Genomic DNA, 20,633 nt, shown 5'->3' on the forward strand with positions numbered 1-20,633 from the left:
TGAAACTTATCTGACCGTGTTGAACACCTTCTGGTTGTTGACACAGTGTGCAACCTAATGCTAATAAGATAACCAGTGGAGCCCCCCACGGTTCGAGTTTAGGCGCTTTGTTGTTCATTATTTTATTATCAATGATTTTCCAGAGGCTGTATCCCAATGCAACATTGTTTTATATGCTGACGCAAGGTCATTCGTTTTGGTTCTGAACACATTTGGGACAATTTTGAGACTGTACGAACATCTTTAACTTGGGAATCACCCGCAGACGACATGGCAAGGACACACATCCCGATTCTGGGAAACCTAGCATTCCGGGAAAGCCTCATGCAAGTGTGTACAAACCCTACTTCGAGAAGTCAAAACTCACTACTCGGACAAGCTCCGTGTGACTTTCTCATTTGAAGCAAGATATGGGACGAAGAGAACCCCTCCCCCCGCTTTTGTGTTGGTCATTGTTTGATCGGAATCTCAGGAATTCTTTGCAGACTTCTAGGGAGGTTGTGTTAGGTAACAATAGTCTAGCGTGTGTATAGGGATTGGACAGGTAAGGCGGGTACCCCTCCGTCCCGTATCTTGCCTGGTATAGGCTTCCTGCCATTACAGTTTACATGGTGTAGTAACGCTATGGTTTTTGAAATCGAACTTTATAGGTGAATGATTCACAGGTGGAACAAAGCTATTAAATCAAATTTCCCCTGACAGCAAACCTGAATAATCTATAGCTCTTAAAAAGAGGGGGGGCTCAAGCTTTCAGAGCATGAGACGGAATATTTCTTTTTAAATGAGATTTTTGCTCACCAATCTCTCGCTTCCATCCGCTGACAGTCGCTCCATTCATGTCGTTGTGTTTATCAGATTGCGCATGCGTTGAGCCCACCAATGAGCCTGCTTGCTCCGCATAATTGTTATAGCTCCTCCGTAATTTATTATTGGGGAGCTGGTGTAGAGACGATTATGAGAGGAGAAGCGATTTTCTAGAAATTTCCATTCTCGAGGTCGGAGGTTGTTCCATTTATTGCACTCACGTCTGGGCAAAGGGGCAACTCTCCATTCAATTTGTACAGGGATTTGCATGTTTTCCTCTTGTTTGGCAGCAACGTGATAGAAATAACTAAAACCTTTTCAGTATGCAGTGCAGTAAGTATTCATAGCGCATAAATTGTGAAGTTAAGAGCTTAAGTCAATAATTCAGATTTCCCCATAGACCGCCACACTATTTTGTCCCTTTGCTTTTTGAGAGTGAAAGATCGAATAGCCATCAATTGACCAGCCAGAGAGAACCAAGAATCAGTGACGTCATCCCGACCTCAAGAATTGTTAATTGTCACGTTGATTTCGGAGTTTTGCCAAGGAATCTTCTTAAATGATCTACAAGTCTTATCCACTTAATTACCAGTGTTTCAAGAAGCAACCCAAGTGTGCGGAATAACCATCATTTCCCAGCGTAGTAAGTACTGAATAGATGATTTTAGCATCGTTTTTGTAGAGCCATGTTAGGGGATGCAGGCCTAACCAGGCCAACGGTCACTGTTTTTCTCGTCACGGTTGTTTCATGCTCATTCATGGCTTATGTCAAGTAGTTCGCATGTAATCTCAAGTTGGATTACTTCTGAAATTTGTAATTACAGTGTCATATTTTGTTCTTTGATGTACATAGTGTTTGTTCCCATAACTGAGTGTTAGGTGATTCAATTATTCTGTCAATTCCTGTGTCTGATTTTACACCAACATAGCTACATGTATTATTTAGAGGTTTATAGTACTTTACTCCAGCAAAATCTTCCAAAACACAACAAAATCTTGTGTCTTTCGAGACATTGACTTTTGAGTCCTCAAAAAGACATCTTTATTGCAAGCATTCAAGTTCAACTCCCATGTTTTAAGGGAGAGCATTATCTCAAGCAAATGTAATGTCGTTTAAAGGCCTACTTACCAGATCGGCTTGAGCTTTCAATAGTAAGGAAACTTCAAATTAATGCTAAATCCTCCGATTTTAATATGACACTTTTCACACACTGTGGGAATAAGGCTTCAAACATGAAAATAGAGCAGCTTCTAGGTGAGGCTGCATGTGGAAATTGCAACCTGAAGGCGTTGTACGTAATAATAACAGAGAGTGGGGCAGGTGTATATATCTGCTCACATCTTAATTTCCATATCCTCTTTTAAACTTAACATCGCAACAGTCTACAATTACATCAGATGCGATGGAGTGTAATTTGACACAGTTACGTGTTTGTCCAAGATGTGAATTCAAGAGAATGTGACTTTGAGAATTGGGATGGAATTTCGAATGTCTGCTGTTAAAAAAGATCTAAAACATAATGACGTCATGCTTTGTTTGCATGCTGTTTCCCTTGGGGACTCAAAGGATCGCGTCCCATCCCCTTACTGCCAGAGGAAAGCGTCATTATTTTACATGTCTGTTCAAATCTTGATTTCAACTTCCTGTGGGCTTAACAGATCTAATTGCAACAACTGGGTGTTCTAATATCAAGATATTAATTTTTTTCTGAAATAGTATAAGGTTGTTTGTCTACCTCCACAGTATTGTACACGGTAAAATATTTCCGTTAAATGCATTGTGCAGTATTGTACTGTAAACCAATATTGTAGAAAACTAAAATGTTTGTTAAGCGTAAGCCTATTTTGTGAAATACAGTGCAAAACTACATATTTAACGGTAATATTTTACCGTGATCTCGATTTGCATGTTGACCCGAATGGGCGTCGCTTACTTTCGTCAAGTAGTGTTGCCATTTTCATTCTTCACACAAGCGTCTAATGTTACGTGCGTGCGTTTTGTTGACGTAGTTTAATAAATGCCAACCACTGTCTGAAGGGATAAACTTTACAAGAAAACAAAAAGGCCGATTTTTATATGCCAATCATAATTGCATTTAAGTGCACAGTGCTTTCATAGTAAGAACAGAAGTGAAGTGTAACCATGATCAGGATTTTTGGACAAGAGATAAAAGAATTATGACCAGGGTGAATGCATTACACATGTAGAGTCCATCATATTGATTACTGCTTCCTTTGCATATGGGGACCGTCAAAAAATCATGATGCCCGTAATCAATGAAAACAGTCATTTACTACATGTACTATAACGCTTTAGAGTAGGCTTACATTAACATAAATTATTTGCGATGAATTGCTGTCCCTGTCACAGAACATTACTGCCAAATAAACTACAGTTACGTATCGTCAGAAAAGTACAGTAATTTATTTGCAGTATATTAATGGCGGCCGTGCTGCCAATAAGGTGCTGTAAAAAATTTACAGCGATATGTCACTTATTTTTCCGCGGGAATTTAAACAAAAACTTTTGCTTAGTAGTGCTGAGTGGTGCATGCCAGAAAATATAAATTTACGATAGTAGTGGTGGAATGCGGTGGAAAGCATACGTGGGACCTGACCTGTGAAAATGTTTGTCAATGCACTATTTAAAATTTAATATTTAATGTCAACACTCTAATATGCCTGTATTATGCCACTGATAGAACAGCGAGTTGTGGGCAGGCCTGCCAATTTGCCCCCTCTAAAAAAAATGGCGCAGATGTTCCCCGTATTTGCATTACAATCATGTCCAATATATTGTCTCGGTCTTGGGATGTAAAGCCAGTTAAATCTCCCCAACAAAGAGTGTTTCCGGCCCGTTATCGTGACAATGCAAAAGAAGTGAAAAATGTTTTACTTAACAGAGAATTTCAAAGAAACACAGTGATTCAGCACAACTACCATGTTTACTTTGTTCTTGCAAAAGCTTATTAAAACAGATCCCCTTTACGAGTTCGCGTCCTGTCAAATATCCAAACGAGCAAGCAGGTAAAAGCCCGTGTTCTCAATCAGTATCTAATCAGGTGTAACGAGCGCCATGATTCGGCGTTATTCAGGTTCAATCATTAGGGGAAGACAGGCTTACGTCACACGTCATCCACAATTTGTCGTCAGTTCATCAATTAATTAAGGCCGCCATTTAATGGACACTGGTAGAGTGAAACCAAACTCCTGCTAGCTACTTAGTGAGTCCGTGCCGCTAAACAAACACTTTCGCCAGTACCGCCCAAAACCACAACCTGGATTGCGATTCTCCTTGAGAATACCGACATAAAAAATAATGTTTTGCTGGTATTGTGCGTTCACATGATTGAAGATCGTATTTTGATGTCAGAGGAAATTTGTTGATTCGATCATTTAAACGGTCTGGGCTTTGTAAATCAGAACAGCATAGTTCCATGTTTTACCTACATAATTATCTATACAAGAAAACTATAGCTCTGTTGATAACATCCTGGGCCTATTCTTACCAGGTAAAATAAAAGAAAGATGGTACGTATATCAAATCATTTTGTAAAATAGCATACGTAGGCTAATTATATAGCCATAAGTTATTTACTCCAAAAAGGTTACCTTCTCCGGTAAAACAAGTTTTTGTCATCAAACAAACGGAACAGAAACTTAACTGTATTTCTAAGTTGACCATACATTGTTACTTTAGGTTGAACAAGATCTCCTTTGAAATACACTTAAGCAGTAACAACTTTCTGAAATGCCGTGGCCACATTCGCAGCACACGCTATTCGTGATTTTATTAACAAAACACCCTCTATATAACAGAGCAACCAAGTCGGTTCTGTATTTAATTGTCACCAGCTCATCCCACGGGCTAGTTTGAGGAAAACTGAGAATTGGGACTCTGCTTTAGTCGTGCTGCTGATGCACAGATAGAAGCTTCTGCCACATCCTAGACTTCTGTAACTCCGAACGCCCAACTCGCTGAAACATTTTCGTAATCACTGCGTCCAATCCAGCAAAGTGGACGGACGCGGATCGGTGAACGTGAAGACGATGAGGGGCACACGAAAATTCACGGAGCGCTGGATCAGGGTGGCCAACATCAGCAAGGAACGTGAGCAAATCTCCCTGGAGGGCAGGGGCTCCTCGGCGGGCTCCACACGGTCGGCCGTGACACTGAATACGATGGTCGATGGAAGCACTCAAGGTGGACGATGTGAGCATGGCAGTAAATTTGGCTGGTGTAGCCCGGGAGGATCGTCATCCCCTGCAGTAAGTTGGCTCTTTGTAACAACTTCTGGTCATTCTTTTCCTTGAAGATCTATGCAAAATTTCCCTGGAATATACAGGTTCCAACCGTTTAAATATCATTTAGGTGGCCGATAATGGCACGTTGCTCTCTAATACAGACGAGAGACAAAACTTAAGTGTTAAATTGAAGTTAAAGTTGAATGTAGAGTTCTAAAATGTTGATTTTAAGTACCGGTACATTTTAGTGGAATTAGACTTGTAGGCTTGTATGACAGACGTGAGTAAAGTATGGAAGGTTTGCAGTACTACAACGGACGCTAATTTCTTTTACGAGTTGGTCCTGCAAAGAACCAGTTGCTTTAAGTCGACCTTTCGATCAACCTGCCCTATTAGTCATCACGAGTCTTATCAGGTAAGTAGCATCTGATTAAAAAAAAATGCCCCAATTTTTTTTGTTTTGAAAAGGAACAGCGGCGTATCCAGGTTTTGTTGTGGGTGGGGGAAGGGCAAATTCAAAGCGAATGCTGCCTCGGGCTTATTCAACATAACGTTGGAGGAGAAAAATATCAAAAGCCTTATTCGCGGTCACGACGTCCTTGCTTTTATTCATGGTGTTGTTTTCTTAAGGTTTTGGTGCTAAGATTTGATAAACAAATATACCGATTACTTTATTATCCATGAAATTTTCTTGGAAAAATAAATACATAAATAAATGTAAAAATCCGTGTGGGGGACAAGTTGCCCCCTGCCTGCCCCCCCCATACGCCACCGAAAAGGAATAAACTTAGAACTGATTTGCTACACTTTTCAAGATCAACTTGACCTAAAAAGCTGCTCTAAATCATTTCCCCAAAGGGCGTATGTTGAAAGGGATACTTGCGACAGCAAGGACTGAACCTGTAAAAGTTTTACTTTTTTATCGACTCTAATTCTAATTCTAAGTGTTTAAAAAAGCGATGATAATGCATTGAAATGCTACTGAAAAGATTTAAAGAATTCTTCCGGAGGGAATGTTATCAACCTTAGATATATAAAAATGGATTTTTCCAAATGTCATGATAGGCCCTAAATGCAATTGATGACGGATGCTGTATTGGCCAAAAGAAAAGAACACTCTCAGAATTATTTTCGGTATATTTAACCCACTCATTTAATTGTTGAGGCATTTATAAAATATTATACATTTATATTTAAGGACTTAACAATTGCCTTTTTCCTATGGCAGGAAATGGCCAAGCTACCTTTGGAAGATTTCATAGATACTGTACGGGAAAATTCGGCTTTCATCCATGAAACGGACCTAAAAGGTGCCACGGTCTTGCACTACGCGGCTCAGATGGGCCGTAAGGACTTGGTCGAACACATCACTCTCTGCAGTGGAGGTAGGTCTAAGGTCTAATTTCTTGTAATTTTATCTTGTTTCGGGTGTGTGGAGCTTTCAATCTGGGTCCCTGACTCCTTGTCCCTTTATTTGTTTGCACTGTGTACGTTTCTGTCCGTCTTACAGCCACAGATAATGTTCCTATGTTGGAAATATCATTGTCCCAAATTCCAAGCTCGATGAAAATACTTTTTGTTCATGAAGTAAACAAGCATTTTCTTTTGACAAACAACATATTTTTCAGCCCCTTTCGTCGGAAATCGGGCATTCCATAAGAACGGTACGCCCCAATGATGTCACAGCAACATGAATATGTTTTATTTACAGTAATCTTCCTTCCATAACTTTTCTGCACGTGGAAAAAGGCAACACGATTATACAAGTAAAGTAACAATGAAGCATGTCGGGATCCCCGTGGACAGGTGCTTTGCGAGAACGTATTTGGTGGAACAAAAACTTTTACTCGAGTGAAATTTAAATCTATTTTGATTGTTCCTTCACGGGGCCATTGTTGATTCACCTATTTATTGTCGAAGCGATAGCGTCCATCCATTTAAAAATGTGTATCGTAAAAATATTTAGACCACTTTACTTACATCATTTCTTCTCATTTCAAGTCACTACCAGTGCCGGATTAGAGTTTACATGAACTGTGCTAAAGGCCTACGAAAAATGCAAGCTGTATAAATTAAAATATTCACTCACACAAGCAACGGCCGATGAACAAACAAGAAACCTTTTGGGAGTTCCAGTTGTCTTTTTGAATGTTTTATTCTGGGAAATCTTCGAACTATAGCAGACGAAGAACATAACCTCCAGTCTCTAAGTTTCCAGTGCTTACAAGCTCATTGAATAATGCAGTAGGTTTCCCCAAAATGTTTATCTGGAGTTTTCAATTCACGTAAATTTCTTCACTTTCTTCTTCCTAGGGCCTCTTAGGAGAACAATTCTTTGAAACAGAGAGGGCTAAGGCGGATTGAGTAAAACTGATTAACAAAGCAAATTGTGTTATTGTTTTTCCCTTGTTACACGGATTGCTTTGATCCTTCAAACCAGTCGTCTCTTTCTTAAGTCAGACCAAGTCTAAATCTGATGCTTTGTGTCTATGTAGCAATTCCAGTGAGAAGTAACAGGGTGAACAAATGACAAAAGAATGTTTTTGTTACAGGTCATCTGAAGAGCTTGTGAATTGGCGTGAGACCGAATGACTTGTGATGGACTTACAGAGACTTGTGATACACTCGAATACATGCAACGCTGCTATGGAACAATTAGAAGACATGACGTTTTGCAAAGAATAAAGCAGCCCCGCTTCAGATTCTTACAAAACAAATAACAGTAGATCAAAGAAATTCGTGTGTAATGTGCGACTTGGTGCAAACGGTTGACACTCGTGGCCCGCCCGTGACTTTGGTGACTTTGGATTTGCCTCAATGATCGATAAGATGTCAGCGGTTGCTCGAACGCAATTAATGCGGGGTTTTTTGTTTGGATTTTAGGATCCAAACGTGACCATTGAATTAAAAAAGACACAGGAACAAATATTAGCAAGGTTTATACTCCAAAAGCCCTAAATGCCTCTCGATTTTGCGTCTCATTTTATTTAGCAAAAATAGTCTCAACAGCGTTCTTCATGTGGAAGTAATAACAGTTCAAGTTTAATTGATTATTGCGCGCTTTATTGACAAAGCTATCCAAGCGACGGTTTGCAGAATGAACACCCTGAATGTAGGACATCCTTCACTGGCGATGCAATGCTTCCTCGCTGTTAATATTAATCCTTAGATTTGCAATACGGAGGGCTTTTACTCTTGCCGTATTCGTGATTGCCAGGAAGCCACAACAACGATAAACACAGCATTTCATCCCAAATAGATTTTGCCCTTCGCTGGAAGGTATATTTAGTTGTTTTAAAGATGGATGCCCTGGAAATTTAGTACGTATTCAGCATTGACAATACATTGAGTATGTTTACAAGCACCACGAATGTTAGTAATGTATTCTAAAAGAGTGCCGTTAATCATGCTGTGTTGTTATTTAAAAATACTACATAAAAATAGCGGCACCATAATAGCTTACATGAGTTGGCGCTTTAATGCAATCTTTGGGTTCCGGTATGTTATGGCAACATTCCCTCGTAGCAATACTCCGATGTTTGTGTCACCAATTTGATGATAAGGAAATTAGCACTTGTACTCCTGGGCGTTAATAAAATGTTCTGAGTCATTCGATGTTAAATTTTGAGGGATTATTACTTGCAATAATTCTATGCTTGTCTTACACGAAATGGCCGAATCTTATTGGCATATGCACATCAATCCATTGTCTCAAAGCAATGGATTTCAAATGATAATATTTACCAAAAATGACAATATTTACCAAAACACAGCCCAAACCACTAAGAAAGTCGAAATATATGTTGACTATTAAATCGTCATCTTGCTTAACATATATGGCTGATTCATTGAGGACTGCGATAATATGCATCATTTCACTGCAAATTAATTGTGAAGTCTCGGAAGATCTGAAATCGGAGGAAAATGACACTCTCATACAATCAAAACAATGCAGAATCATAACGTTTGATGAATAGAATAAGCAGTTACTTCCAAAGACATCTGAATCAGCATAACTCGTTCTTTGAAAAGTTCTCGATTGGAGTTTGCCCACATACCGCCTTGCTATTACTGGACAAAGTGTCCATTACGTTGAAAACTAGGTGTATTGGCCATGATTACAATTATGCTCGGCATGCAAAATTGGGATTTTCAAACAATAAATCACATAGGACACTTAAACTAAACTGCTTATTCAGATCTACAGCACAATATGCACTGTTATGAATGTGTACATGCATTTCTTGTCACCGTACGCTCCTGCATGTTACATCCCTGCTGAGGGGGTTTCTTATCTGAACCATGCACTGATGCAGATCCACTCTAGAATAAGTTTACCCCGCAAGTACCATTTGCAGCTTTCCAAATGAACCATATTGAATCAGATGCACTGAGTGTTGGGGTTTGTTGGTTTTAAAGTTTGGACAAACAACAAAAACTCTTAACACTAACAACTCGGCTGACAATAGAGTTTTTTCTCAGCGTTGGGTAACTTTAAAAATATGCATGATCTGCACCCGCGTCACTCCTCAAACAGGTAGGATTCAGTTTGTTGTCCCGAAAGAACGCACGAGACTGGCCGCGGGGTACGTACCCGACCCGCAGAAAAGGGGGAAAGATTTGTTGCCTCCAAGCTTGATAGCAACACTTAGCAATCTCCTACCTCCCATTGTGCTAGTAATTTTCTAGCAAGTATAAAGAAAGTCAAAGGGGTCTTTAGGGTCCGTATGTTTTCATCCCTCTAGTTTGGTCCCCTCTTTAGATTTTTTTCCTCTTGGTTCCCCCAGCATATCAGCCTTCTCGGTAATGTAACAGTCGAGTTGGTGATCCGGAAGGTACACAAACTTCCCCCACATCCTTCCCGATCTCCATTGTCCCATCGATACATTTTCTTTTGGTTGATAGTTTGCAGTGGTCACGTCTGAAAGTGTTTTTCCCCCACCTTAATTTTGGCACGAGGTAAACCCTGGGTGTAAACAAAGTATGGGGCCCAAGTGAAACGACTGGAGCTCCCTTGGTATTTTCTTAGACGCATAATATTCTCCCAATCTCTCGGGGTTCAGTTGGAAATTGTGTTACTGGTTCTTAACACTCTGACTACTAATAGCTGGGGTTGGCAAAACGAGTAGAAATTCTGGTACAGAAACGTTGGGTGTGAGTTTGAAATTTCTAGTGGCAGATTAAGTAACCTTGAAAATAATTACTGGTGGGTTCCGTTGCGATCTTCATAATACCATTAAGCGACGAGAGCCTGTAATCAGAATCTTTTCATGAGCTGGAGCATATCGATCGTTCATAAGAAAGAATTTAGCTTTATGGAATAACAATTAACTTGAAGGACTGAACAATGCTGCGTCATTTCGTCTCACAGCAAGACATGAATGGAGCATATCGAAATTTGAGTAAAACATTTGTGTCTGAGCGTAATTACTTACAATCGATCGTGGACAACAGCAATCGCGACAGTGAAAGGTGCAAGTGCTCAGAGGAGGGGTTTTATTTACGACGGTTGTGGCGGTCAGTAAAATAGGGTTTTCGAACCTCCAACAACAAGGGAAAAACATGAAATGAAAGATAAGAATATAGGGTGTAGTGAATTTCAAGAAAGATTGAAGTTTAAGTTCTTAATAGGCTAAAGTGATGTTCCGGCAATATTTAAGACCTACCTATCTTGAAAAAAAAATTTTAACATATGTTTGGCCAACCTAAGAATGGATTGAAGTTTCTCCTAAAAAGTACTGAATCTTGTTGAAACAGCAGTTTCCGGTTATTTAGGTTTTCCAGTCCGGTTTCCTTTCCTGTGAAGTTTTCTCAGTTTTTTGACTTAAAGTGGAAATAGTTGATATTCTAAACTAAATTTTAACATTTTAAAGACCCTGAAGAAAACCACATTTCATCGAAAATCAGCAGAACAGACATTGTTGCACAGTGTGCCCTGCATAAACTCGTACATGTAATCCCCAAAATTGGGTTTGAGAAAAATGTTTTATCCATGATCTTGACGCAAGTGTCTCTATCTACGAAATCTATCCCATTATGCTCCCATTGATCCACCCTATTACACAGTAAAACAGGGACACTGTAAAAAGCCATGTTCCAACGCAAAGAGAACCAAGCTTCTTTTGGGGGCCCCAAATTTGGAACTTTTTAATGTAGATTTGTATGGACTTTCTAAGGGGCGGGGCTATATTTTAAGGCTCTCTACACTTTGATGTTATGTTAAGAGGAATAGAATGTACCTCATGTTTAAATGAGATGTACATTCTGCATCATGAACAGCTCCCCAGTGTCATATGGTGTCAACCCCCCCCCCCCGCTTTTCGAATTTCTACTACTGGGCAATTTTTGATGTAGGTCATCCCCGGTATAGATTACACCACTACCGATGACGATGTCGCTACTATGGAGTGGCGGCAGACTCTTTTTTTGACATAGTCAGCGATTGCCCTCTCCCTGTGATTACCCATCAGGTGACATATGAAACTAGAATCACTTCCTTTTTACCTCGATAGAAAGTGACCTCACTTCTCATTCCCCCCCAACGGCCCCTCTAAAAGGCATTTTTGAAGACTGCCGTAATATCATAGTAGGAGGGTAGGTGGGTGCCATCAATCACAATTATGTTCCCATGAAGATTACTGCAACGGTAAATACATCGCACCTGTGTGTGGAAGCAATAAAATACGGTTCTCAGCACTTTGGCCTTTGTGGTCATGCTATCTATTCAAAGTCATTCAGGACAGGTTTTAATATTAAATTGAAACTACAGTAGCTCCTTTGAGAAGCAGTTAATCTTACGTCAATGTCACCTTCTTTTCGACATGCGTGCCTTCCTGACTTCCCGATGAGGCAGTTTGTGGATCAATAGCTACTGTACAAAGTTCATTAGTCAGCACCGGTGACGTTGAAGATGATCTTGTACTCTCGGTACAATTTTCTGATAGAATTCAGATTGGGGGATGCTTGCTGCTTCCCAACACCGCTTTCATATTTATCAACCGATTTTCGAAGCTTATTGCCCATCAAAATTTGACTCAATTTGTATGTACAGGAAAAAAAAAATCACCGGCAGTGCTATTCCGACAACATCTCACCGACATCGAAAAGCAATCCGAAAGGAAGGCCACCCGGCACAATCGCCTTTTAAAGTGTATGTTTATCTGGCAAACTGACTAGGCCTAATGTCTGCTTTATCCTAACCTGTCATTGAGCAGTAGCCATAAACCATGCCATGGGGATGACTAAGCAAATCGATTTAGAGTCAACAAGTTGCACCGGCACAGGACACATGAAGGTTGTGGGGATCGTCGAATACAATTATAAAGATACATGTGTAAGTGGGAAAAATATAATTTATGTACACGTAGTTAAGAAGAAGCATTAATATGCATGAGCATTAAATTCCACTCAGTCTTCTACGGTCAGAACCATTACCAATCAAGCAATAAACATTATAATGACGAAGGAAGGACTCTTGTAGAGCCAGCCTGTCCATGGCACTCCCAGTCAGTGAAAAAAAGGGGTTGGTCTGTCAGGCGGTGCACAAAGTGTATCAGTGGGATAGATGTATTCGGGAAAAATAAAAGGAAATCCAGAGATTATCCGAAGGAATACACGAGAAAGAAAACTGGAGGTGAAAACCAGTGTAACCAGAAAGTGCCGATTTAGCATGACTCAGCACTTTTTATGGGACTTCAATGGGGAAACAGTCCTGGATAATTCCGAAAGTGAAACTGAAATATTGCCAGAGCGTCACAGTTAAGCCTCTTCAAATTTTAAAATTCTTAAATTTTTGAACTTCAGGTAGAGTATTATGTGACCAAACGAAACTCCATAGAAACCCAGTGGTGATACTCGGTCAGTATCTTTCGTATGTATAAATAAATATCTAACATGCGCACCCAGGGGCAATGCATGTCACCTGAAATCTGAATCCGCGCAGCACGGGCGACTCTTATGTGGAAAATCTTGTTCGCGTTATTGCTCCCTACAGACAAGGATTTTACCTCAAAATGAATCATTATAGAAAATTTATTGTTGATAGTATTTATTATTTATATAATTTGGTATTATAATTTAGCGTTAAGTAACTTAACCTGGAGGAATCTACGCTAATAATTTCACCAGCTTCAATCTGTTATAGTTTAACCATATGCGTGTCGCATTTAAATTTTATGTGTGGACTCAGGAAACTTGATTTCGCTCTGTGATTGGAGTCGCAGTGAGAACTAACCTAAAGGTAAAATATCGAAGGAAAAGCACACAAATTGAACGAAATGGAAAATAATTAAGGTTTCGTTTCAACTTATTGTGTGTGTGTCAGCACCAGTTGGAAATGTCGGCCGAAATTCCTCACGCAAAGACGTTCGTGAGGTAGGCCACCACCCGTTTGAACGGTCTATACGTAGCTGGGGGTGTATCTGCAACTGAAAATCGCAATACGGAGCAACCGCTATACCAAACAATTTGTATCGACCACGTCGTGTTTGTTATGAAATCTTATCGGAATCGTTTTCCCTCAGTCATACAGTATAACCCTTAAATTTGTCTCGCAGTGAACACCCTAAGGTCTCATTCATTACAATTGTCTGTTAAAATTAGGACTGTGATAAAAAATACGTTGACGGAGATTTGTTTTATACCTAATCTTGTCAATAGACGTAAAGGCCCAAGACGCTAAGGGGGAAACACCTTTGCATTGGGCTGTGAGAGGCAACTCCCCGGACACCGTTCACAGTCTCATGTTCGCTGGGGCAGATCCTGCTATACTCAACAACATCAAAATGGCACCACTTCACCTGGCCAGTGACTTGGACATGCCAGACATGATTGAAGTAAGGCAAAAACGAAATGTGATGCTGGAATCTTGTGAGTGTGGCACCCTGATAAATAAAATGATCAAATTCTGCATAGGATCTTTGTTTATGAGATATATGATAAACCGAAATTTTCGACTTGATAATTGATCATTTTACACTGACATCTAAGACGTGAGAGGCGCTGTGTTTGTGGCAAGAAGTCTTCGTTGGATACTACAGAATTAATTTTTTTGAATGTTTCAACCTGAGATGGTTGGATATTAAGATAAGAATAATGTTACGTTGTGTTACTTTATTGTAATTCCACAATAAAGGGATCAAACCCCTTAACCGAGGGGAGGGTTACACTATACCATTTTAAAACAGTATGATTGTATATGGCAGACGGTTTTCCAAGAGCATTGACATGATACTAACTTCTTTAGGGCTGCCTCATTATTTTTTGTCGCTTGATAAATATATTTTGGAACATAAGTCATTCGATGACAATAAGAGACTAAACTAATCATTTTTTGTCAGATTACTCAAAACCTGCTATCTAATCGCAAATACCTGTGAATAAATTCTGTCGCAGTTCATTATATAGTGGAATTTTATAGAAGAAAACGCATTTCAGTTTGAATAGCAAGTAAACAGTGTGAATATAACATCGTGTAAAGCTAAACCGTTATACTAATATTATACCAATAATTCTTCTTGTACACAGGCCCTGTGTTATCACAAAGATATGGACGTCAACATGCCGGGGGAATATGGGCAGACACCATTGCATTACTGCGCCATCAAAAACGCTTTTGAAGCGGCCAAGAAACTCGTACGTAAACAACAACTCTTCAGATTAAAAAATAAAAAATCGATACTTCTTTTTTTCCCTGGCATGAGGGAGTGGGGGGGGGTGAGCAACACAGTTCATGTTGTAATTGGTTTGTTCATGTTCAGATGGTTTACAAGCCACGCTACTGTAAACGAGACGATAACGGCGTCTATGTCATCCACTGTGCCGCTACCCACGCCTCCAGAGACGTGCTGAATATGCTTCTCGAAAAAGGTAAGGTTATTAAGGAAAAGGCATAGACAATCGGGCAGAAAAGGGCTAACTAGCGAAACCCGATTTGTTGCGTACCTTTAATTAAATTTCATGAGAATGTTAGATCTTTGCAATTAAGGAAATCGATGAATCATGTCCATGAAGTGGGAGTTTTCCAAAGTGGGAAATTTTCACTGGGTGTATTGAACTAATCCCGATTTCAAAATTGCCGATTTTTGAAGAAAACGAGGGATGGGCTGCACATTAACACCAAGTGGTGCTGACTATGATAAATTATGTATGCCTCATCGACATGCACGTACATGAACATAATTTCTGCTTTATATTCTTTACAAAATGTGTACTTTTACATTATTTTGCTGCTAACGCATCTGTGTCGGTTTTGTACAGGCCAGACTGTTATAATTGCTAATGATTTGGATACCTTAACCAGAATTTTGTCGAAATATAGTACAAAGTTTGTACTCGCCTTATTTGAAATTTTGCTTGAAGCAATCATTTTGGATGAACTGCCGGTATTTTACGTTGCAGAGTTACTTGTTTGAAGACTACCAACAAAAATATGTCCCAATACAAAATGAAGCGCCAACATGAAAAGTTGGTTGGGGGAATGTCACTGCGTCCGTCTTAATCTTATTAGGGAAAAGTGGACTACAGTTCCCAACTCTTGTAATCCTAAACAGAGTAATTTATCCTGTAACATAGAACTGTATACTCTAATTGAAATCCCGCTAACCTGTCACTTGAAACCTGACCATTTTGTGCAGTCATGAACGTTATGAGTTATCGTCCCACCAAGGTTTCGCGTAGAAGTAAATTGATCGCTTTTTGTTTCTTTTCGGTTACAAATGGCCAATTAAGCCTTTAAGTGAACAGGGATTTGCTCAGGTCAGAGCGTAAAAAGTCGAAGCACCAACCGCTTGCAACCACTATGCTTGAAGCACACTAGACTTCAATTTGGGTTTTTTTTTTAGGGAAACTGGCCATTAATGAGTGAAACGAAACGGTTTTTATGGAATGGTTCATTAATGAACTCTGTTTTTTTTGTTAATATCTTGCCGGCGGAAGAGAAGTTACCTTTACATACGAAATAGTCGATTCCTATTCTTAATTCAAAATTTGAATAATGTCCTCTCAGTTAACTTTTTTGAAGTGTCAGCGTTTGATAGATGAATACATGTTATTACTACACCCCTCTTACATATATTCAAAACCTGTTTGCTTGTATGATTAAGTCAATATCTGAAGTCAGTTACTGTCATAATATCTCACAGCGTAGCGGCAATGAATTTTTCTTTGACAAAATTTTTATCCAATTATACATTCTTCAATGTATAAAAACTATCTTACATCTCTCTTGAGTTAATGATATTGAAAAGTGCACTTTGGGGATGTCATCCAGGAAGACGTTTCCCAGTGCCTAGGTGTTTCTGTCCGAACTGTGAACCTAACATTTCCTCACTGAAATCATTTCTGAGAAAGGATTGCTTGCATGCTTATAGGATCACCAAAGAAGAGAACATTTAGGCCAGCAAAATCAAATGAAAAAATGCAGGAGCTCTTTTGTGCAGAGTTCTGCGTAACAATGAGGTTTTCTTCCTGGTTGACATCACAGATTGGTTTATTAATATGGAAATGACATTTGCATAAAAAATGCAGCAAAACACCCTTTGAAATTATGAAAAAGAATTGCAAATGAGGTTAACTAAGACACAACGGACACTGTTTTGAGGTTTGTATTTTTAAAATGTTCCATTGCAGCTACCCGTTAATTGCCAGACCGATGTCCTCTCTATGTAAAAACACAGAAATTTGATTTATGATAAACAAAACATACATAGGGGTTTCATTGTATGATCAAAATTATTTTGATCACATTTTTCTTCAAGCACTGAGCCAGATTGATCCAGCATTTCATGCATTCAATTCACGGCTCGCAGGTCTTTATAAGCACCATTTTGAGATCGATGACAGTTTCCTTTGTGTTTTTCATATACTTGTACTGTAGCCTTTATTCACCATAATGTGATTATATACAAAGCCCTTTTTCGTCATAATAGACGTAGCATGCTGTTTTAACTGGGTTGCTTAAAAGCATAATCTCTCGAATCAATACCCCGTCCTGAGTGAATAAGGGGTGTAAAGTAAAACGTTGGATTTTGGGGATTCTGAGAACTGTCTCAACGTTAATGACCAAACGTATTGGCTCACGTAATCAAATAAGCGCTGTCTTCGGCGGGTGGTATTATACTTTAGTTACAAAAAAGCAGTTTTCTGATGCTGTAATCATCTCATGCTAGCAAAGTCAGAGCAGGTATCTGATTTTAAAACTTCACAGAAGATTATTTCCACATCAGTATCAAGACCTACAGTGTTCTTATTTCGTACACGCGTGTAGGAAAATGCACAGTGTTAAAGATTTTCCGTCGCTTAACCAGAGCATCTCGTGTTCATTGGAGCTGCGGGGTTGTGCGGGCGCGGTTCCAATGAACAGGGATAGGGCTTCTGCTCCATACGTTGCTCTTCCTAACAGCCTATGTCTAAAGGTTGTAAACTCTCCGAAAATCATAAGCCCTGAAAGCTGTTTGGACTCATAATGTACTTTTGGAGTCGTTAAGGACAAACGAAGAGATTAAATGGTTTTAACAACAGAGCGAACGAATGTCGAAACCCTCAGCAAGATATCCTAAATCTGCCCCTGCTAGGCTCAGAGAGCATCAAAAGACCGTTCTGTTTGTCAACGGCACGAATTTCTTTTAACATGACGTGCAAAGTTAACATTTCCGCGTTTGAAGATGTCTCTATTCCTTATAGAAATATCCCCACACCAGTTACGCCACAGTGCAATGACCTATGCTGCTATGCTACCAGCTTGAAAACCACCACCGAGTGTGAGTTTTAGCGCTGGGAAGAAAACAATCAGTGCTTTTTCAAACGTTAGAAAATAATTTATTCTCCCGTATGGAATGAAATTCAACGAATCATTCTGCATGTCTCTATAAAGAATATGTTAATTACCAGCACGGTTTAAAGGTGATATGAGTCAGTGTACCGACTCGTGTAATGTCGGCTGAATAGCAAAGCGCGCAAACTACGGCTACAAAATTTGTCATGATCTTGGCTCATTTATAGTGCAATCAATCACTGATCTTGAATCAGTTGCGTTTCGGGTGACAACACGAAATGAACATTCTAGTTGGATGATGACACTGAGTGCCAGCTCTTCCGGTAAACGTTAACTGGGAAAAATGAGCGAGAGCTGAACGTTTAGTCTAATGTGACCATGGAAATGTTCGGAGTCAATTATCGTCGTCTCACAACCATCTCTATAAAGTTGGGAAAGATTGATGGTTGATTTCACCCTCATCAGTTTTATTTTAGCGTTATTGGAACTGGAGTCAGACAATGGAAAGACACCAGGCGAAGTTGACAGTAGAGATGTGTGCTAATTAAGGTGAAAACACAGTCAAACTCTGTTTAAAACTCCAACATCTAACCTGTAAATAGTAGAACCTAGGAAGTCTAGGAAAAAGAAAGAAAATAGCGCAAAGCAAAAAAGTAAAGTATACAGGGGGAAGCAAAATTCTTTGCTGTAGTCGTGTAGCTCGTGGGGTGGGTATACCCCCATAAATTTTCAACTAATTTTTTTACGAGTGCCCGTTGCTAACGTTGTCAATTGACCGTGCACTCTAAAAAAAGTGCTTAGAGTTTCCAAACACTTTTGTACCCACTGTTTCGACATGTTTAACCCACGACATGTGTTTAAGAATGTATTTAAATGGAAAGCGGATTTCAAAAAGCTGAACATGTTCCACAGAAAAGCGTTTAGTGCTGAAACGCGTTCCTAAACACATTTCACTAAACAAATCATGGTTTCAACGTGTTAAAAAAGAAAAAACAAAAATGTTTTAAAGCTCCCCTCAGCATTTTCGTTTTCTGATGGTCAGGCCAATAGAAAAAAAAATAAATGAATAAAAATAAAAACAATAAAAGACCCGCCCAAACAAACAGAAAAAAAAGCCCATCGGTATCTCTCAGCTCGGATGCCGAGCATCGAGGATTTTCCCAAAGGGGTTAAGGGGGGGGGGAGGTGTGAACTAAAGCAGCAGTGGGCTCCCCCGACTGTCCTTTCTCATATCTACATCCCCATCAAAATCACCTTGATAAGCCACCACGGCTTTATCACGTGAGTATATTTTCTCTGTATACAAATTTGATGAAATGGAAAAAAGCGCAATGGAATTAACCCTAATTTCTGTAACAATTTCAAATTAACTTTCCCCGCCATAATAACAAGAACAAAGAGTCAACTGATTTTCAGATAAATATGATTCTTTACAACAACGATATTCTTTGATACTTGGAAAAGGGCTGTGGAAATGAAGATTTCATCATTTTCTGAGAAGACTTGATATATCTAAGTTTCTTGCTTTTCAGTACTATTACTGCCCTTATCTGTTTGTAAAAGGGGAGAGTGTGACTTTTCAAAGCCATGAAATACGGCAAAAACTTTTATATTAATTTACTACTGATGTCTATACAGTGGTCAGATGTAAATACACAGGGGTTAAAGTAAACACTCGTTGTTTTTAATAACTCCGTAGTCATCTGCTCTGAGCCATTTGCGTTGTTTTTCTTGCCAATTTCTCCATAACTGTGATGTTTGTTGGCCAATACATCTCGCTAGAGTGATGCAGTAGCAGTATCTCGTAAATCACTCGTCTCGGACATGTCCAATCGCGTACCTGTGTTGAGTACATCATCGGAGAACGGCACTATGTCAACCACTGTTATAAAAAATGTCCGCAAGCGATGTTGCCTAAAAGGAAGTCGTTGTTATGTAACAGAGCTATCCCCAAGTTCACGCATGGCTGTTGTAATTGACAGTAACGCCTCTTTCCATTGCCGAAATCTCTACCTTGATTCTGTAGAATAACACGACACAACGGTGTCGGTCTTTGTGCTGAAAAGCCAATTGATCGATCGTCCCGAGTCAAATGGCAATTACTTCAGATTACTCGGCAGCCTGAGCGCGGGAAAGGTGTAGCTAAACGATTTGCTGTCTCAGTCTGACAGGTTGTTGACCAAATCGAAATAATTAAAGTATTAATGTGTTTGCTTTGTCCAGGCCAAAACTGGCTGGCCGGATGCCCTGTAATGGGAGAAATAATGGATGGAGATAGATGAAGAAGGCCTTACAGGAAAACAAACACGACACGCACGCGATCAAAAAACACTGTTATTCAGTGATACCGAAGCGCGATTTCCAATACGACATAATTGATTCCCCGTGAACATGCCAAGGGAACATAATCAAAGAATTACTAAGAGATTTAACTGTTCATTAAAATTAATATTCGGTTGTTCAACCCTCTACCTCTGGATAATATGGTGCACGGGCCGATACTAAGTGAGCTGACTGGTTGACCCTTAAGGAGCCAGGATTTTTCGGACCATCTCACGGCCGGGGGTGGCTTCCGCATCTCTAAAAACTTGCCTATCCCGTGGCCTATCCTGTATCCTTGCCTTTGTCAAACAAACACCTCTCCTGAGCACAGGTATGAAGTTTTAATTCAACCCAACATTTGCTGTAATTGCTATGGTCATTAGAAGTTCATGGCTTTCCACGTATTGGCTCTCGTGCATTGAGCACGCCAATGACATGAGTCCTGGCACCCTGGAAACAAAATAGCCGTTTCTCAAGAACGATACGTCCA

The 20,633-nt window shown here is 39.7% G+C and overlaps 1 protein-coding gene across 1 annotated transcript in view; it reads left to right on the forward strand.

Annotated features, from left to right (window-relative positions):
* The first annotated feature begins 964 nt into the window (after window positions 1–964).
* LOC110982753 (transient receptor potential cation channel subfamily A member 1-like) overlaps window positions 965–20,633 on the forward strand; it is a 37,950-nt gene continuing 18,281 nt past the window's right edge. The window contains exons 1-6 of the mRNA XM_087148605.1: window positions 965–1,447; window positions 4,818–5,073; window positions 6,278–6,434; window positions 13,708–13,883; window positions 14,575–14,682; window positions 14,808–14,916. Coding sequence (XP_087004731.1) covers window positions 4,855–5,073; window positions 6,278–6,434; window positions 13,708–13,883; window positions 14,575–14,682; window positions 14,808–14,916 — 769 coding nt within the window. The 5' untranslated portion in view covers window positions 965–1,447; window positions 4,818–4,854. The remainder of the gene's footprint in view (window positions 1,448–4,817; window positions 5,074–6,277; window positions 6,435–13,707; window positions 13,884–14,574; window positions 14,683–14,807; window positions 14,917–20,633) is intronic.

This window comes from Acanthaster planci, linkage group LG18, assembly GCF_054643075.1.
Source record: "Acanthaster planci isolate LZ-2023a linkage group LG18, COTS_SCS, whole genome shotgun sequence".
Lineage (NCBI taxonomy): Eukaryota > Metazoa > Echinodermata > Asteroidea > Valvatida > Acanthasteridae > Acanthaster > Acanthaster planci.